This window comes from Opisthorchis viverrini, assembly GCF_000715545.1.
Source record: "Opisthorchis viverrini unplaced genomic scaffold opera_v5_256, whole genome shotgun sequence".
NCBI classification, from domain to species: domain Eukaryota; kingdom Metazoa; phylum Platyhelminthes; class Trematoda; order Opisthorchiida; family Opisthorchiidae; genus Opisthorchis; species Opisthorchis viverrini.
In genome coordinates this window covers 242,095-263,032 of record NW_008751912.1, presented here as the reverse complement: position 1 = coordinate 263,032, position 20,938 = coordinate 242,095, and the positions used below count along the sequence as shown (strand labels likewise).

The following is a 20,938-nucleotide window of genomic DNA, read 5'->3' as shown; positions in this document are numbered from 1 at the left end:
CTTCGGAATGATTGTGTCAAGCTGGCATTAAGTCCCTCTTCCATCCACCTTCATTCTTTTCTTCACAATAAGGCTTTCAAATAAGTCATGGTTGTACGGCAGTGAAGCATTGGTGTTGAACACTGATGTCATGCTGTCAATGATGATGATGATGACCATGATAACTGAGCCAACGCTGGGCATGTCACCTGCTGGGATTTCTGTAACACAGAAGGTCTATATCACTGACCAACACGGAACTGTGTACAGGTGACGTTTTCAGCATCGCTCGGGTTTTTTCAAGGGTGCACTTCTGTCCGTTGCACACTCGGTGGCAGATTTAAGGGCGAGGCACTGCAGAGCGAAACCGTCAAAAACCTCGGATGTCGGGAGTGATCTAACTCGTTTGCTTCTTTCGATTGGACTTTTGTCCTCTTTTGTTTCTTCACCACTTGCACATTCAAGTTCAGTCCGCATCGTAACATGGTTACTGGTTACCTCCATAGGGTTCGTACCGCATTTCGATATTACCAAGCTGTCTCCCATCGCACCCATCACTATCATTTTTGATATTCTAGTTGGCCACTTAGTACTTCCGAGAAACCGTAGCTCGTTGCCATTGAAGGCGAACACGGTGGGTGTTTGACTTTTGTACACGGTTGTTTATTATCTTTAGCTTTCACCAGCATCCGCGTTTCGCTCCGCTCATACTTCGTTATGTTTTGCATTTCTCCTCAATAGCAGTTAATCGCAAGTATATCTTAACGGTTAAGATTACTAGGACCTGACTTCAGTGCTCCCATCACAACCTCCATCATTACCTAAAATGCAGCCAAACCTCTCCGTTTGGTTCCTATGCATCTCTGTACCTCTGTGCAATCTTGGTTGCCACAGTCGATTCGCTTAACTTAACACTTAACAATTTCTTCGCTTTATGCTACAGGTGACATATCGAGGCACATGGTTTGACTTCGATTAATTAAACACGGAGACCAGTTTAATGCTTGTACGGATTGCTCACGGTGACTCTGAACTCAGCCTAGACATCGACCCTGGATGGAACGTCCTATTTGTGAAGCAACGTGCGTGTCAAATGTTGCAACTAAGGTTCGATGAGTACGACCTGTTGTTCAACCATCGCCGCTTAGAAGAAGATGATAGATTCATGCAATACCAGGTGAATGATGGCAACGAGGTTGACCTGGAACTTGTCAGGCGTGAAATAAAAAACCGGTTCTTCATCTATTGTTATTCATGTGATTCTGTTACTCCGGCTTTGTTATCTTTCATCTGTGAAACTTGTGGAAAGCCACAGTTTAGGGCCACGTCCATTTCAGAAAATCGATCCAACGCCACAGGAGAATGCTGCGATAATATGTGTCCCTCAACTCGGGGACGTGTGAAGTTTCTATGTTTGAAAATGCCTTCCCACGAACCCGTGGTATTGCTCGACCAAATCAGACGCAACCTGGAATTAGTACCTTGCGTTGCCTGTTTCAATGAGGACCGAGATATCTTGGTGCGTTTTTGTGAAGTGCAGAATCACGCTTTGTGCATTGATTGTTTTAAAGCGTATGCACAGGAGTACTTGGAGAGTGGACTGTTTCAGTTAGTCACAGAGTTTGGTTTTACTCTGGGGTGTCCCGCGGGTTGTCGAAATGCATTCATAACTGATCCACATCATTTTCGCATTTTGGGACCTGAGTTCTATTCACGGTACAAAGATTTCTCGGCATCCAGGTACATTTGTGCCAACGATTCCGTAGTGTGTCCTCATTGTGGACAGATCTGGGAGACGTCAGTCGACCCCCCAGTTGTTGGGCGAACGTGTGCCAGCCAAGAATCAAGGCCCAGATTATACACCTGTCGCACACCCGCTGGTTGTGGCAGTCTCTTTTGTGCATTGTGTAACTGGTTTTATACAGGAGCTCCTAATGAATCTCCTACCTGTCACTGCGAAACCACTCACTCAACGCGTCTGCCACTACGCCTTCCTGAAGTGCTGCGATTTGTGCCCGCGTGGCATGCATTACCTGGCTCATCGACTGGAGCGGCTGCACGTAACATACTAGTGGAAACCTGTCGACCTTGTCCAAAATGTAAATCTCCAACAGAAAAATCTGGCGGTTGTAATCATATGCACTGTTCAGTTTGCTCTACTGACTGGTGCTGGATATGTTGTGAAGCATGGACCTCTGATTGTCAAGCCTTACATTGGCTCTAATAATTACAGTAGTGTTCGGTGACCTCCCCATCGCGCTTGACTTGTACATTATTTTGTGCAATAAAATATTTTTGTAGAGCGTCACCTTTTAGCCACGTACGTTGGCTTCTATCCGCATCATCCTTGGATTCTTTTATAGCTTTTGTCCATCCCGGAACCGGAGCAATGTCTGCCGGAGCCGTGCGTGCGCCGCTGATAATACCTCTCCGCCCACCAGTTCCGGGTGTTCCGAAGTCACACATTGATACAAACACTCGTTTGGAAATTATGTCGGAAACTCCAAATGTGGATATTTATTTCACAATCAATGGCAACAAACCAACGATACAGAAGACTGATAGAGAGTTGCTGAAGACTGGAACTTACAAATTCCGCACTCCATTTACTCTTCCGGCTGGAACACAGATTGTCCGGGCGATTGCGTTCTTGCCGTGAGTACATTTGCTTGCTATATAGGCAAAACGCAAAAGTCTGTCAGGGTCCGCTGACAGACCAATCCTGGCGTAGTCCCTAGATACCAGTCAATCATCTCCTTTCGCCCTTTCCTATATTTAACTGAATATCCATTTGCGTACTTAGCTTATGATGAAGGGATAGCCAAAAGAGCATAGATTGTATCTGTTTTATTGACATTCAACCGAATGTGTGTAGCGCAAATGCTGTTGCGAGGCTCGGTTGAGCTGATGTCTGAGATATCGGGGCATTATTCGGAATTTTTGTCAAAACTTACGAGTTCATCGGTTCGTATAGTGAACACTGATTCCCGGGCTGAGTAAGAAAAACGTTCTTCGGTGAGTATGCGAATTGACTGTTGACTTTTGGCAGTTTGTCGGGATATTGGTAGCTCAATTGCGTTATTTGTTGACTAGTTGACCGTTGATCAGTTCGCCAAGCTCGGTTTCCGCTCAAGGAAATATCTCCAACGAGCCGTCGGGTTGAATGTGCAGCCCAGTCGATAAATGGTGTCACCGATGAAACCAACCACCTGTGACAGAAGAAAAGGATAAGAACTGGTGTTTTTAGGGTAGAGTTACTCAGGTACCAAATGGACAAATGCAAGAGGAGGTGTACAGGAAGCCGACGCACACAGACCAACTTCTAAACTATCACAGCAACCATTCAAACTGCCACGGAGGGACATGCAGCCCTCACTGAAATCGAAGAACAGAGATGTGTATTCAAAGTCTTCCACATGAAAATAGTTGCCCGAAAAGTTTCACTTAGATATCTCTGAGAAAATGTAACTCAGTTAACTCATTACCTTGAAGACAAGGCAAAAGCACTAGAATTCCGCCCACCAATGATAATTCTGAAACAACCACGAGACTGCTGTGAAACCGCGTACAGCTGATTTACACACCCACGAATACATCGAGGAGTGTTCCATCAAAATGAAAGAGAAGAATAGATTCAGCAGGGCAAACATAAGCTCACAGTCCATTAAAAATGATTTTGATAGGCACTGCGCAAGATAAACGGTACGAATGTGTTAGCCGAAATGAACGACCGTTCTCACTTCTGTTCGCGTAATGTGATTTTCAAACAAGAGGTATAAGGTACTCTTTGGACGCTATATAACCGCAAGCAGAGAGGGAGATTAGGTGCCCATCCAACCGCACACTGACGATTTCCCCCCGAATGGTGACAAAACGTTTGCCTTCTAGTTGTTAAGCTTGGTGAATAGATGAACAACAGCTACTTATGTATTTTTTACGGGAATTTAGAATGAGTAAAGTGCGCTACTCAATGACGGTGATGCATTCTAGTGTAGTTCGGTGAAAGTGACTGCCACGGATTCGTACGTACATTTCTCCCTCAATTAAGAAAGATAGTCACTCGATTGGGTTGGCTCATGTAGTTCTTTCATATTGGAAGGATCACTGTGAAAGAAAAAGGAATGTGAATTGTTCGTCACTGTTATTCTGACATTTCTTTCCCAAGTCACCAAAACGTACTGCTAACATTCAATGGGTTGGTGATATCTCATCTCCTAATCTTCATTTACAGAGACACCGGAAGTGAAAGCAACATTGTCACAAAGAGGTTCGATGTGGTTAAGGCAAGCGTTGTCGAAGGCGACGGAAATACGCCCCTGCCTGACGACTATGGTTTCCTCGAAGACCTGAAAGCTATCGAATCGCACCGCAAAAGCCACTCAGTAAGTGAGTCGATAGGATTATCCAATAAGGTACTTGACATGTCTAAGAACCAACTTGTGCTACCGTAGACTAATGAAGAAACCATAAAACTACTATCGACTCATTGCGTGCGGTGCCGCACATTTCTGTTCTCGTGTCATACTCTCAAGCGTTACACGGGCTTCAGTGGAGTAGAATAGAATAGAGTAGGGTGCAATGCAGTGGAGCACATTGGTACAGCGTAACGTAGCGTTGTATACTAATACGCCACCACAGTGCTCGTTTGTGTCAAAATACTCATCAGACCCAAACCTCAAGGACCCACGTTCGGTATCCCGTCATACCTCACAGTTATAGGTGTAATCCTTACTCTTTGGAGAGAAAAGCCTTCGGGTCAGCCGAACTCATTCTCCAGTGTAGAGAGTCCTGTCGAAAGCAAATCCAGTGTCACTGGCCATGGGTGAGCCTGGAGCTCACTCTCTTTTATATAATCTACATGTATTGAATCGTCCCATCCTCGGACTAGATCTCAGAGTGATTTGGATGCGAATTTCACACGTACTAGATTCTAACTTGATGAAGTAATTCTGGTCGATCCACTGCACTTTTACTGACATCTTTCGAGATATGCAACAGCATCCAACGTAGAGTGAAAAACTATTGTATTTCGTTAGCTATTTGACTAGAACTTGGTCTCACAAATACCGTACTTTCAGATTGTTACGATATTGAAGGTGTACAGACGTTACGCTCCTCCAGAAATCGCATTTTCCCGCCAGTAGATTCCTGATGGAGCGGGACTCTAGTGGATTCATGGAAGTTCGTCTCTTATCTAAGCAGCAGTAGTGACACGAGATCAGGTCCAAGGACTTTGTTTGATTCCGGCTGGAACATTTCCTCCGGACGTCGTCCAATCTTAAGTGCCCCCTTATTTGTCTGAAGCAGCTTCAGTAAGGTAAGAAAATATTTCGCCTGGGTTTCATCATATCAACAGAGGTCGAAATAGTTCGTCACATGATCGCAACGTATTGACACGCCAGGATTCGACAAGACTGAGATATGTGAAAGGAATGTTTTGTCTTTGTGAGCTGATGTTATCGGATGTGCAGCGTCTTCATCTTAGGATTAATGACACTGATCGAGTGATGATACGTTGGTTTGGCTTTGAGTAGAGCTTTGTAGAAACCCCAAGACTGTGTGCTTGTGTTTATCGAAGAGATCATAGTTACTTCCAACAGGGAACCTGCGGGAGCTGTACAATATTCCCCAGTGTAAAGGAGGTTCAGGGAGAAATACTCAAACCTATTCAGATACCCACCGTGATACAAAGGGCAACTCAGATTGGCAGTCAGTTTTGTGGAACGAGTAAATTCAGTTAGCTCAGTTACTTGGGGAAATGTACATGGTTGCATTTAGTACCGAGCGGTATTTGCGTAGGGATCGGGATCCGCATTGCATGATCAGGCAGTTGATTTATCGCGAGACAATTTAGGAACTGACGGTTTTGCATGAAATTTTGTGTGGAATATGACCTGTCGGTCAACACAGACCTCGATCCGTTTCTTCAGAACCGTCCGAAGATATGAGTTGTGAGTTGTTCGCATTTCAAGGTATTTCGACCAGTGGCAGACCTAAAACTTTCAATATTCATTGTTAATGGGTGTAATAGCAATGAGTTAACTGCGTTGAATGGTGCATTTATCCGAGGAAGGTTATGGTTGGGGGTTCAGTTCCAGCGTAGTCTAACAGCTTGAATCAATAGGTTTTGTACACACAGTTTGAGTTGCTGTGTGTTCACCAACATGGCTTTAGACAAGGTCAGCAATTTTGAGTTGCATCTGCGCAACAACATCGTGAAAGCCTGAGCAGGTCCAGACAGGTGATTTGTCCTCTGTGATCAATTTCGTCACGAAGACCAATATGAAGCGAGCCTTCGCAGAGTACCTCACTCTCTTATTCCTGATTTGCATTCGATTCAGAAATTTTGACGGGTGTTGTCCCTTCCAACAACGAGCGGGCGTTACCGAATAGAGCAGCCATACTCCGCATTTTCCCAACATTTGTGGCTTTCAGGAGTACCATTCTGCCAGTCCTGGTATCTTTTTCCTCCCATAGTGCTTGGGTAAGGTGTGCAATGGATTTCTGCACGGGTGCTTCTAGGGACCTGTGTTGTTTGAACAATAAAGTTGCTCTAGTGTACTCGGACCATATTAAGTGCACCTTGGCGATGTGGATAGCGGAAACAATCCAGAGTATGCACTGAATCCTCCTCACCTGTTGATTAAATAGGTAACATTGTAAAGTTGCGCGAGCTCGTTCTCCTCCGTTAGAACTGCCTGCTAAAAGGCATCGTCATTTCGTTCTATCTCAATTAATTACGGTTTGCATGGTCTCGTACTTTGTTGAACACTTTCCAAATAGCCTATGCATGTGATAATGCAAGGCCTTAGGGTGGTTGGAAAGAAACTGGGGGTGCTTGGAATATCGGTTTTGCGTGTACCTCAAAAATCGCACCTAAGTTTCTGTCGATAGCTATTTGTAGACGGCCGGATTCCGCAATATACGGGAACCTATTTCAGTCTCTCACAGCCCCCGTTCAACAAGAGTGTGTTCTAAGTATGATGTAATCAGTTCTCACAAGTCTTTTATCCAACCAGATATCTTTTACTTCTTGCGAGTTCAGTGTGTGATGCCCGTCGTGGCCTTCTCGTGAATAATTATTTCGATGCCTGATTCGCAGTTGTCCACATTTTTCAATAGTCTTTAGGACTGATTACGTTTCACCTGCATACAGTCTGTATTTGAAAATCTACCTGTTCACTGTTTTGAGAATCGATGCCGCACACCAAGCCATACGTTTTTCTGCGTTGTTAGGTCACTACTTCATCCTGCTCTCCTCTCTTCTTGTAGTCAGATGGATTGAAGCGTGCTCCTTCACGCGACCGTGTTCGAAAACCTCCCGTTCATGATGTCGAATCTTCCAAGACACGATCTGGAAAATCTACGGAACCTAAAGGTATATACATGCGATTCCCGCGATTCCTATACATTAACTTTTATTTTTCATCCTTTGAACTAAGCATATTTTTATTAGTATCGATTGAAACTCTTCCTTGCAGTTGTTAAAAAGGCTCAGAGTGCCAAACCGACTACGATAACTTGCACTCTTCCTCAGGTCAAGGGTGAGCTCTGAAGAAAAGTTTTGTTCGTTCGCCCTTACAGACTCGGTGTCGATCTGGTCACTATGATCTAACTTTCGTCGTGCTTTTTTTCAACTGTTTGCAGATTTTGACGAGGGGGACGTCGAAATCTCAGGGTCGGCAGATTCCAAAGGGCTAGGGGTGAGTTTTGCACGATACCTCCCATCTTTTCACTTGTAATTTTTTATGACCCATGCCTTTGGCAACAATCCGCTCGTTTCACAAACGATTTACCACAGTTGGTCATTGGGAACACACCCGGGCACGTACGAATTCCCCAACTCTGAAGCAGGACATTTTTGAGAAGAAGGGAATTGTGCTCGTGAATTCTTTCTGACCGCACAGAACAAAACTTAAGTTATCGAAAGACGGTACAGAGATTGTATAACTCATGAAGTTGGCGTTGCTTAGCCGTCTGAGGATTAATCTACTAGATAATGCCGACAAAATTGTGGCCACTTTTGTTATTGCTAGCATATCTTACACAAGAACTCGAGGTAGCTTACTGGTTAAGGCGCGAACCCACTGACCGAAAGCTCTGCAGTTCAAACACAACCTCAGCACCTCAACTGCTCTTGTCTAGCCCTGGGCAACCCGATAATATCTCGGCTTTCATGTTTTATTCAGCTGGTATGGTAATTAGGCAGTGAACCTGGTAGCTTGTAGTATGCAGTAAAATGCAGTCGCCTATATATATATATATANTATATGGAATGAATCGCTTGCTTTATACTACTTTCACTTCGTTCCGTTCTCTGGTATATTTTGACCAGACAAGGATGGGCCAACGCAGCCATAACACATGTTACGGATCGTTATCCGATTGTTCTTCATCCAATAATTGATGCAGAGACTTTCGACCGGTGCAGTTGCACGGTGATCTAGTGTGAACTACTGCACTGCGCTATCACTGAATGAATATTCTCGTGGTTTGTTGATAACGAGCTGCTCGAACAGTTTGCTGAATTCGTTCTCAGAATTTTAAGATACTCAGTATGATCAGTAGACTAACACTCGAACATCTTGTTGAGTAAACCGCACACCAAATCTTTCACGTGCGATTTTGTCACGACCTGACACACTGAGTTGTATCCTTTTCGTTACCTCGGGTAACGATACTACCCACTTTTTGATTTTTTCTGATAGACATCAAAAAGATTGCGATCCAGTGACGGTCTGATACGACCATTCGATGTTGCTCTTCCGAGACGCCCACCCGTGGCTAGCCTTCCCGATCCATCCATTCAGTTCGCCCGGCTACAGCGAATTACAGATGTACTTCGGTACGTTTTAGAAGTGTCTTTGTTCCGAACCCCCACCTCACCATAGTTCGTCGAACTGGTGAATACAGGGTTTCATAATGTTGTCTTTGTTTTCCCACCAGCTTTTAAGCTTTTCAGAAGCCCGAGTGGCCTTAACAAACTGGTTAGTCGCAAAATCATGATAATTCGCCACGCGATCCTTCTTACCGCTTACTTACCTCTCTTGGTGCCTTCAAGGTATCTCATACTTGTATGCTTGTGTTTAGTATGCATCTGTCTTTCTCGAAAGCTCAAAAGCTAACGACTGACGTGACAATTTGACAGCACATTGGTTACATGGTTACTGTGGATTACATCCAGTTGTTCTTTTCCAAACAGGTCGACCTTTTTCCTGTTGCTCCTTTTGAGTCCTCTATAGCATAGAGCTAGTGTACTTTTAACAGTATCTTTGTAGTACACTTGAATCCTGTATTCCACTGTACGATCGATTTTCCACATATCAATGTTGCAACAGCAGCAGCAGAGTACCTACATGTTTATATTACTTTATTCCGCTTGCAGTTAAGGTTACCATTAGCGACGATGTGCAAACAAAGGCCAAAAGGTAATCGTGGCTGGTCATTGCTGATGATTAACTGTGGTTCTTTTCCCACCTGTTGGATTCCAGTTGTCCCCACTGTTTCACTGCACGCCTAGCAACACAAGCCCAGAACTTTTGTGTGCATTGTGGACACCCCCTACCACCCCTACCAACTCCGGTCACTTCGGATTCCGGCAGCACTCGATTGGGTCACTGTTCCGCCTGTGGATCCAACATTCCATTGAATTTTCCATCATGTCCCGTTTGTGAAAACCGTTTGCACCCAACACCAGAAAGTGAAGGAGTAAGTAAACGAACATGTTCTCCCCAATAAACCCTGTTCCACTTATAGCTTTTTATAGCTTTTCTCGACGCCGAGATTGCCTCCCTTGGCTCCGAAACTGGTCAGTGAATCGTCTTTTTTGCTGAAGCGGGTTGTTCTCCGCGACACGACAAAATAACACAACACTTGACATTGATTCTTCTAGTCTGGTCTATCTGGATGAAGCTCTACTGTGAAAATCCCTGTTTGTAATGAGTGTTTCATCTGAACAAGTCGCACGAGCAACTCTCAAACGGGAGGGTTTAGTTGGGGAATTTCCATGTTCCAAATGAGAATGGAGTTTACAGTTTCCTAGACCCATACTTTTCCAGTACTGCTTGTGAGCTCGCTCCAGCCTTCGAAACACGTGTCGTTCGTTTTGCAACGAAATGTGAATACTTGTCGATTTTGTTTTCCTATCGAAAAGAAAGCCTCAAGTCAGATAACCTAGAAGAAGGAAATGACACGACTCCATATGCTAAACAGGGTTTCTTGTAACCATTGTGATTGACAATCATTGATCTGAGTTAGTTCGGTTGTTCACTTTGAACTTTTATCCGACATACAACACCAATTGAATACGCTGACTTGATGAGATCTGGGTGATTGGTTATCTATCTGCTTTGGGGCTGAACTCACTTTGCAACTTGGGTTGCTGAAGGCCTGGTGACAGCCGACCTTTCTGAGACTGTTAGAACATCACTTTGTCTTATTGCTTGTCGATACTGTCTCATTCACAGGCGACCCATGCAGTTTAGTTCATGTACCATTTGACACAGACGAACATGCATTCATTACAAACAAGATCATAATGCAATCTAAACACGTTTGCTGGTGTGTATACGCACGTTTCCACCTTTGCGTACCTGGAGGTAGGAGCACTTCCACCTTTGCGTACCTGGAGCCTTGTAGGAGCACCACCAATAGCTGACATTTGTCTAGGCTTTTATGCACTGCTACGTTTTGACGTAGCTAAAGCTAAACCAAAATCTTACACTGATTTCCAGATGCCCCATATAGCTTTTTAGCTTTGTGCTAACATAGACGCTGTATGCCATATCAGCTATTATTATCATCAGTATAATATGTTATCGTCGTTGTATTATCGGTTTTGCAGTGTGATACACTGAGGCCTTCACGATGCACGCAGATCACAACGGACGAGAAGGAACCAGGATAGTATAAGTATCCTAATTTGGACCGTACTGATGGTCACGGGCGAAAAGTTTGTATTCACTGATTCCCTGTAAACCATGAAGCAAGCCGGGCATTTGTGAAAAGATACAATCTTTTCGTATGAATGACGCTTTTTTATAATACTGATGAACACACGATTCTCGTACTGACCTGTTTGAGCCACTGCTAGCTGATAGAACCTCTCCAACTTCCCTTCTGCAGGCAGAAGAATACCGACTTTGTACCGTATGTGGAACACTGAATCCATGCAATGTCACCAGCTGCCTCACTTGTGAAGCTCGTGTGGATTCAGGCAGACAGAATCTCGTGTACTCCTCGCGTCAAACTCATCCATCTCGTTCACCTACTCTTATCACTTCTGTGCTCTCCGATGGCTTGAACTCTATGCGTCCCGAAAATGGCGCCAACTTTCTGCGTTGCCCCCATTGTCAACGTAAAAACAATCCTGATGCACGTTTCTGTGATCGCTGTGGATTGGAAACAGTTGGGCTGTTGCAGACTTCACACCCACGGCACGTGGAAAAAGGATTTTCTCCCCATTGGTCTGGCACTTCCGGTTTTCCCAAAGAAAAATACCTATCGGGTGTTGCCTCTATCAAACACGGATATCCTCCAATCGGTGATGGTGTACAATCACATGACAGTGTGGTACCTATCTCTGCCGGTCAGTGTGTCACATGTGGAAACAAGCTGACACTGGATGCATCGTTTTGTTCGCGTTGTGGATCCTACTTAGAACTTCCCACAAGGGGTCCGATGTGGAGATCACGCAGTGAGCGTTCGTTTTTGGCATGTTTGTCTTGCTACAGATCTGAGATGAAGTGAAGTTACTAGTATACTTCCATGTCCCTCCCATTCCAAAGTTACTTATTTTTGTTCATTTTGTTTCTACTCATCCGTTGGTCTCCATTCGCTAAGGAAGTACGATTTCTCCTCTACGGAGTGTGGTTAGCACACCGAACTGCAATTTCCGACCGGTAAAACAACATGGTATTCAGACTTGATAGGCACTAGCACGTTGGTGCCTAAGTTGTACCCTAGAATGATACCCTGGTCCTACTCACTAGCATTTGCTTGTCGCTACGAAATTGCTGTGACACTCAATGGCCTTTTGAAGAATACAACCCTAATATATGTTTAACCAAGCTAAGTGAAATGTCTATTCTACCTGTGCGGTTTGCTTGTTTTGTGTAGTTGTATGTGGTTTAACCTCGTTTTTCTTCAGTCGGTCACCTGGACCGTGTGTCTTTAGTTGTTTTATTCCCGTTACTTCCTTGCCATTTGCCCCCATCAGCTGAGCCTTTTCTGTCGAACGATTCTAACCAACCGGTGTCGAACAAACCTAGGCGCACTGTTGTGTCAAACGTAGGCACACAAACCGTTGGATTGTTCTTTCCAAGCTCAGCAGATCTTCGGCGCAAGGAAATGTTGGTACAACCGCAGCCTGCTGCTACCCAACCTCGTGAACACACGCCACTTTTAAAAGCTATCAGTCCAGGACGAGGTAGGTTTCCCGCGTTATCCTCGCTTTTAGTTCGTTTTGGTTACATTCTTCACTTGTCGTAAACAGATATAGGTCATTCGGTGGTGGTTCAGGTCCTACTTATCCTAACTTATCTCATTTACCTCTTGTAATACATTTCCACCCAAATTCTACCTGATTCGTTTTTTCACATATGTGCCTTAGTTGTCGTGGTCTGGAATCCCCTCTATGTGCAACGGTGTTTAACTTTTTGTAAAGTTCAACCTTTATTACTCATTTCTACGTTTAGGCTTTTGGCGGAAGCAGCTGGACCACATTATTGCGCACTTGAAGGTGTACACCAACAATAATCCAGAATTTCGTGTGGCGATTGGAGAGCCTCGAATGGGAAAGGTGTGTTTCCATTCATACTGCTTATTTCACGTTCATTTGCTCATTTTGTTGCCCACAGACCCTGTACTTTTGTTTGCGACGTGACGTATAGTTGCTGTGTTTTCACTCGATATCGGAAGCAGGCCTATGCATTCCCCTATCCCCGTATTACCGTTCCCTCTTCGCGATTTCGATCGCCCTATGTCTTGATTTCTTTCCCAAGAGTGACTTTTTAATATTCTCTTTTTCAAATCAAATCCATCAGTAACGTCCGCGAATTTGATTCTATAGGGAGGCAACTGAAGAGCGCATGTAATCCAACTAATTCAGGAATACAACGTAGGACAAAAGCCACTGTTGTCATTCGTCATTGTGAGCATGTTTTTGGACGAACTATTATGTACGGTTGTCTCCATCAGTGGGCGGACCGAAACTGACCTTTTACGCGAACTCATCCCTTGGTAGGCGGTTACCGTTGTCCCACTGAAATGAAGTTCATTCATAAGCCCTGTATGAATCCGGGATGATTCGAGCAGCTACCGTTTCATTCACCAAGGATATATGTGATGATAAAGTTACTCTAACATTCGATGCGATGGACCGTTGATGCCAAATCGCCTTTTTGTATAATAAATCGTGATCTGAGAAAGTCCTGATGTAGGACCGCCATGGGCTGCATGATTGAGACGTATATGTCGGTGTCACTAACTGGTGGGTCATCAGTTGCGAACACGACTAAGTCGTCTGGCTTGGGGCTTTCGTAATTTGTTACGAAGTCATGAACTGGTCGTCTCATGGTTGTTTCATCTCGGGATGTGACGGAATGAAGAGATCTCTATGAATCAAGCGATCCTGTCATACTAAGTGACCCGACCAACGTAACCCATGCTCAGTTAACCTGTCGGGGGAGAGAGAGGGTTTTTTCCTGAAAACCATGAAGCGTGTCTCAGTATCACCGAACTGGTGTTCCCGCCAGACTCATACAGTGTTTCGGAGACAAATAGTGAGCCGTAGTTTCCTGGATGATCTACATGTAGCGGACACGTCTCTGACCCTCAAAGTAGGATAGGTCACACCGCGACATTGTACATCCTGTCCTTGACAGCCAACCTGATGTCGTGTTAACGCAACAAATGCCGGAATTTAACCAATGCTATCCTGCTCTTGCTTACTGCGGAGGTGATTTTGCCTTTCGCCTGTCCGTTGGAACTTGTGCGCTGTGCCAGTGTAAAGTGCACCAGAATCACTTAGTCAAAATAGCTTGCCTTTCTAAACGGTCAGCTCCACGTAGAGTGATACCGGCAGATTATTCAATGTCGGAGGGCGAGAGCCGTATTTTTTATTGGAATATCCATCGGAAAAACTATTTTTCCGAAATATATGTCATTCGAAAGCATTCTTTTACGTCATATGTGGAAGACAACAGGTGCACGGCTGTGAAATCGCTGATAATTAGACTGGCAAATTTCATTCAGCACATTTGTGTAAAACAGTCTGTGAATTTCAAGAAATCTAGCCTCAACATGATCATACCGTCAGTTCAAACTTAAGAGAATGAACGGTCCTCGTGACAAATTGTTAGTAGGCATTTGACACCTTAATGTGAACAAAATATCAGTACACACTCGGTTTGTTTCAGACAAGGTGTAATGATGTGATGTTCGAATAAGTACCCGCTAGTCCTGCCAAAACCAATGGTGTCCGCCTATTTAATCAGAGTATCTACATTGCTGATTTGTGGCCGGCTACTTTAAACATCTAGTTCGTGCACTCCGAGTAACTAAATTGCAATCCATTCGGAGTCCCATACTGATTCAAGTCAAATGTTCCTTTCGAGGTGGCGATGAAATGTTTTCCCTTATCAGTTAATCCCCTATTCCTACCCCCAGCCGACCTTCCTTGTTGGTATACCACTCAGCTGGAAAGCAATATAGGTCCACCAACTTGATGAATTTTTGCTAACTTTCCTCTACAGAGAGTGTGTGGATCGCATTTTCGTCGAAACCAGTCGAAATGCTGTGGAATATTTTGCTCGTTGTGACCATGACAATGCTGTGTTTATGAGACGCTCAGCCATAGCAACCACCATCGCCGTTTGTCAGCCGTAGTGAACACACAAATGCTGGTGTGCTTTTACCCTATCTGCATTGACCAAGTATCTTGTGACAGCTTGACGTGACAGTGTGTGCTGTTTGTATTGACGGAAACCGACCACCTTAGACTGTACTAGGCGAACTGGAAGGCAGGTTGGTTTCCTGGAGGAAAACGTGTATGCCAGTAGTTTTTAACCGAAGCGAACGGCAATCGAACATGAATCCGCTCCCCGTCATCCCCGATCAGGGTGTGCAGCAGGTGGTGGTTTTTGACAAATCGCTCTTGAGGTAGATTCCACAGCGCGACGGGGATAATATTTCGGGTGTATGTGGATCTTCGGATTCTCAGAAGTTCTCGAAGTCATTTTCTGGACCATTTACTTTGTTATGCTGAGTTCATCGATCATAAAAGCTGACAGTCAAAAAGTGTGAAATTTACTACAGCAAAGCATTAGGGTTGAACACTGATGTTATGCTGTCGATGGTGGTGACAATCAAAAAGAAAGAAATCGAATTTTAGTAGTAGTCTAATGTGCAAGGCGCACGTTCAGCTGAAGACCGAGGAGTTGTAATTTATGTTAATATAACTACCCTTCATTATCAAATATCAGGACCTCTTTCCTTGTCAGTGTCATCATCGTCAGCTGTAAAAGCACGTGCTCGGTACAGTGGTGGCTTCTTCCCTTCGCGTGGTTGTGCAAAAAAGGCTGCTCGAGTAAGTCGGTCGACTGACCTACGGAGCATGTGACCAAGTCAGTGTGACCTGTGAAGTGTGGTCAGCTCATCTATTTTGGGCAGGCTATTTCTTTCGAGAACCTTGCGAACTGCTGCAGCATTATTCATCCGATGTTCCCACCAGACTCAAATAGTGCTTCAAAGACATCAGTGGTCAAACACTGAATGCCTTTTGATGTCCTCGTCGCGCAGCGGCCAGGTTCATGACCCTTATAACAAGACGGATCGCACCGCAGCATTGTAATCTCAACCCTTAACGGATAAGCTGATTTCACACCTACGCCACAGGTGAAGTTCACGCACGAAGGCTGCTCTGGCCTTCCCAATCCGGATGGAAATATCAGCTTTGACTAGACTACCGGGACTAATTCAGCTGCCTACTATCTATATCGGGTCACCCGCAAGCCTGATGTTCGAGGTTTTATCCCATCCATTCTTGAAGCATTACTCTGCAGTTTGCAGATATGGGGTGGCATTATTTGGTATTGTTTTTATTACCATGATATCATTTCCAAAAAGAGCTATGTCATCCATGTACTCGATATTTGTGTGAGTGAGCACCCTTGGTGGCCCCACAGGCACTGGTGGCTGGGCTGAATCTTCCATGTTCCGTCTGTGTGAAATAAGAAGAAGACAAAAGAGAGGTAAAGGTAAAAAAGAATACCTGGACTCACTGCCCTAATGTGTTGTTCTTCCACAGGTGCCGTTTCTCATCATACTGATCTGAATTGAACCCCGTACTTTCTGTTCTTTTGCTTACTTCATAAAGCAACTAGTAATGAGAGGTGACTTTTTCCTCAAGTCTCTTCACCAGATAAACTACCAAATCCCGTAAGTTCTTCCATGTAGCTGTTCATTTATTTGGGGTTTTGAGAGTCTGGGAACGATCTATATCTTTCTTGTGGCTTTTAGGTACGTCAGTTCCTACCGTGTGCATGCGATGCCCGTCCATTCTCTAATTTTGGTGTTTGCTTCTCTCTGCTTGCGTGACGCATTTTCGTAAACGCGGTTTTATCCCTCCAAAGGCTTGTCGGTCGCCTATCATTCGTTGCAGTATTGGTTTTTCCCTGACGTAAACAATCAAAGTAATTGTATTCATAATTGTCTCTTGCTATTCATCGCTTGTCCAACCGATTATCTGCGTGTTCCTTGGGTGTGCCCTCATTTTGAGGTAATATCAACTAACCTGTATTTTAACATGGTTGTTGGTATCCTTTTTGGTAACTCTGTCCAGACCTTCACTGTGACTTACAAAGTATAGCATAGTATAGTAAGTAGTAGGTATAGTATTTTATTGCTACGTCATAGCCTGTTGTATTCCACGCTCAGCGTTTTTCAATTGTCTTGCATTTTTAATGTGAGATTTCTGAAATAATGTAGCGGGCAAAGTTGGCATTCTAATGCCAGTAATGCTCATGGGTTTGAAGATGATTCCTTGTGCTCAAACCTGTAGGTCCTTTCATTTAAAGGATTTCAACTAGTGTGGATAAACTGGGTCCGTTTATCACTTTTCTGTCAAATTTACTGCAAACAATCCTTCCATGGCCTCCAACCACTTTTAGCTGGAATTTGTTCCCCCAGTCGCGTAATCTGCTCTTCCGCCGTAATGATTCCCTACCCGTACTTGACTACTCATTTCTCATATTCTTCAGTTGCTATCGGCCGATCTGACTGAAGCTGGAGGCTGTGCTACGGTTACCCTCATCTACTCCCTACCCCAGTCAAGTTCCAATGGACCTGCTGCTTGGAATCAACGCCTAAACAGTGCGACTAGTAATTTTTCGAATGGTACTGGACACGGACTTCACAACCAAAAACTCCGTCGACATTCACTGAGGGGTGCACAGGAAAGTTGGACAAATTCCGATGGATTTTCCGTCCGATCTGAGGAAGGCAATGAAAGTGAAACAAATATTTTAACACTGAAGGATACCCGCAACATTTCTCAACAGCGCTTTTTTGGAAAGCATGCTCGACAGGGTGACGAAGATGATTCTGTCAGCAGTCCGAAACCCGCTCCTCGGCAGGATGTTTCCAGCCCATCACTAGATAGAACGGTTTCTAGCGATCTGGAGGTTGAAAATTTTGAACCGTTCGTAACTGGTAAAGCATCAGGTTAGTCTGAAGGTATCATTCGAAGATATTGAGTAATATACGCGTCCGAATGCCCGTTTCCGCAGAAGTATTAAGTGTGGCCAAAAGGTGCTTGAATTTTTCGATCCATGGGACCTGATGAAAAACATTGTCTACTGCTTTCTCACTTCAATTGTGCATAATTTTCTCATATTTTTGGAGATGTTTTTAATATGAAGAGTTAGGTAGAGAAATTGCGCTATGATTCGGAATCAGTTGATATGTGGTTTGAAAGGTGCAGCGGCAACAAACGTATAAAACGTGGTAAAACCACAAAAAAATGCTAGAGATCACCTAAACCGCATAGGTAATTCCTTTTGCCGATGAGTAACGGACAAAACCAGGAAGATTTCAAAAGACCCAATGAACCCCGAACTGACGATGTCGCTTCGACTCGTGATGAAACAGTTGCAAGCCAGCTACGAAGCTCGGCGATCATCATCATCATCGACAGCATGACATCAGTGTTCAACACCCATTCTTCACTGCCGTACAACCATGACTTATTTGAAAGCCTTATTGTAAAGAAAAGAGTAAAGGTGGACGGGGAAGGCACCTCATTCCGAGGTGCCTATACCTTCAGACACTCACTCAGGCAATCTGAATAGAAACTGACAACAAGAATGCCACTGACATCGGGTGGCAGCCGTATCTTGTAGTGTCTCCAACCAGACACAGTGAGGATCACGCGGTCCCCATCCTGGAAGGCGAGTCGCACCGACAACATTCAAGCGTTTCGTGATCTCCTTCATACTCCTCTGCTAAGTCGAGGGTTGGCCACCTCTCTGCGCTCGGCGAACAGACCCACAACCAAGTACCCTTAAGTCCCTGTATCCGAAAACCCGTCATTGAAACCTCTGTGGTGGAAATGCTCCCGAGGCGTTCGCTCACATTTGAGTACGCGAACGGTATTGCTCACCTTGGTTCAAATCCATCAAAGATATAAGTCACCTCGATCGACTTAAGCCATTCCGCCGCACCGTTTGGTGTGCGCTTCAAGTCTGCAAAATGTAAAATGCTGCTACAAGATTAGGTGGACTCAAACGGGAGCCTAACACTTCCAGGCAAGCCAGTCTAAGTGACAGACAAATTTATTTACGTGGAAAGTTGCATGATTCCTGATGAACTAACTGATGACGAGATCGCCTCAAATCGGGAAGGTCAGGGCAGCTTTTGTGAACGTCCGATGCCGATGTTACCGAAGCGACGTCAGTTTTTTTGTCAAGGGCAGAGTGTACACTGCGGCGGTGATGCTCATACCGCTTTGTGAATCAGAAGTTTCTATCTGCGTAAGATGTACGAGTACTGTCGGTTTCTTACCACTGGGATGTACGAAGCATTGGGTAAGTCCAGTGAGAATTAGCAATGCTGAGCTCATGCAGATGGTTTTAGGAAAAAATAACTTTCCTGCAGTCATTGAGCTACTCACCCTCATAGGTTAGGATGTATATTTTGTGGAACTCTTTGCTCCGCCCTGTGCTGAGGATAACGATTAAAAAAATAGACAGTCTGTCGCCTGGTAACAAAGTTTGCAAGCACTTGCCAGTATACTGCCGCCTGCCTGGGTGTGAATTCGGGACTGAACCCGTCAATGCTTGATGATACTGACAGGCATGGTTCAACCAGGTTCAACCTACAACAGTTATCAGCCTCAGTACGCAGCTATCCAGTTTCACACACCTTCAAATAGCCGGGCTGATTCAGTACGAAATAGCCAATCATGCCACCGACTGTGCTTAGCCATATCTCTTTCTATTTCTGGTTATCGAAACTATCCTAGGATATATGATTTATAACTGAAAAACTTAATCAACTGCGACGTTTGGGACCGCGATAGATGTCTTACCGGTATCTCTATAACAGCCGAGGATTTTCCCTCTGCTTTATGATGGGCACCCGCTAACGGACTTCCAAACTCTTCTGGCTGCACAATATTGTCTGAGGAGCGCACGAGTATGCCTTTCATCCTCCTTGACTCGTGCTCCTGGTCTTATGGAAATTTATCTAAAATGGCCAGCCAACTAGGACGTTGTATCAAGGAATCGCGGTTGACGCACCTTAGCGATAGGGCTTTTTCTCACCTGACTTCGTTGTTGTGTACTTTGCATGTGAAACACCGCTTATCAGATTCTCTTTGGGAATCAATATCTGGTAAGGATAAATGGTATTGGAGCAATCATTTCTAATTAATTATTTGTTTTCCCACGACCGCGGGATCTCGAGGTAAATAGCTGATAGAGTGACCTATCTCATTCACTTTCGTCTCTACAAGGACGGGGCGAGACGGCTTAAGTGGTTAGAGCGCGAATTTACTGACCGGAAGGTCTGTGTTTCGAACCCAACTTCTGTCTCTCGACTTCCCCTATCTAGGCTTGGGCGACCAGGCAGTATCCCAGCCCTCGTGCTTCCTTCGGGTGGCATAGCAGCTAAGCACCGGAGAGGCGCTACAGCTAATAAACTCCAAACAAGGACGGAAATTTTCGTCTGACTCTCCTTTTCAAGATTTGAGCACACCCTCACCATAACTTCCTTGTGACGTCACTCACACAGTCCAACTATTCTGCCTGTCCGGGTTTATAACCAGTAATCAACCGGTTATCCTTTAGTCCAATAATTAATATGATGCATTCGCTAGTCCGCTCCTAATTACTTGATCCCATATATTCTAAATTTTCTATCGTTAAATTGAAACGTGCAGCTTCCGGAGAACACAATTTACCGGACCAATAGTAATTTATACTGGGAGGAAGTCACTCCTCAGGTATGCAGCAAAGTTTTTTCTACTGCGTCCTTTTGTGATTTCTCTCCATTGACCCTAATTGCCATTCTCACTCAATTTTTTACTTCCAAGATACTCGCTCTCAAAAGAAGGGAACAAAAGTGGAAAGCAATGCAGCCGCAGAAGTAGGTTTCGAAGTCAATCGGTCTAATGGAAACCGGAGAGTGAAGTCAGCCAAAAAATCTACATCGAAGCGATCAAAAAAGTCAACAGAAGCGACACCTCACCATGGCGAAGCGGGGATGGCTTTTCTGAGGCAATCGAAATTAACCGTAAGTTTGCCACTTGTGTTCCCCCTGTTCGTGTCGACCAGCTTCTTCCCCCCTTGTGTAACTAATGAGCATCGCAAATCCGCATGTTCCTGCGGAACCCATTTATTTCTATTTATGTGACCCACTGCGCTGCAGGAGGTTCTTCACTTCATCCGGCTGTTTCTTCTAA

General features: G+C 44.6%; 1 protein-coding gene across 1 annotated transcript in view; it reads left to right on the top strand.

The window, feature by feature from the left end:
* Positions 1-979: 979 nt before the first annotated feature.
* Positions 980-20,938, top strand: part of T265_09103 (hypothetical protein) — a gene marked incomplete at both ends in the record, with an annotated part of 26,414 nt that continues 6,455 nt past the window's right edge. The window contains 11 exons of the mRNA XM_009175091.1: positions 980-2,180; positions 2,343-2,634; positions 4,211-4,361; positions 7,252-7,357; positions 7,657-7,682; positions 8,688-8,824; positions 9,471-9,687; positions 11,104-11,674; positions 12,197-12,406; positions 12,675-12,778; positions 17,238-17,700. Of these exons, the coding sequence (XP_009173355.1) occupies positions 980-2,180; positions 2,343-2,634; positions 4,211-4,361; positions 7,252-7,357; positions 7,657-7,682; positions 8,688-8,824; positions 9,471-9,687; positions 11,104-11,674; positions 12,197-12,406; positions 12,675-12,778; positions 17,238-17,700 (3,478 nt within the window). The remainder of the gene's footprint in view (positions 2,181-2,342; positions 2,635-4,210; positions 4,362-7,251; positions 7,358-7,656; positions 7,683-8,687; positions 8,825-9,470; positions 9,688-11,103; positions 11,675-12,196; positions 12,407-12,674; positions 12,779-17,237; positions 17,701-20,938) is intronic.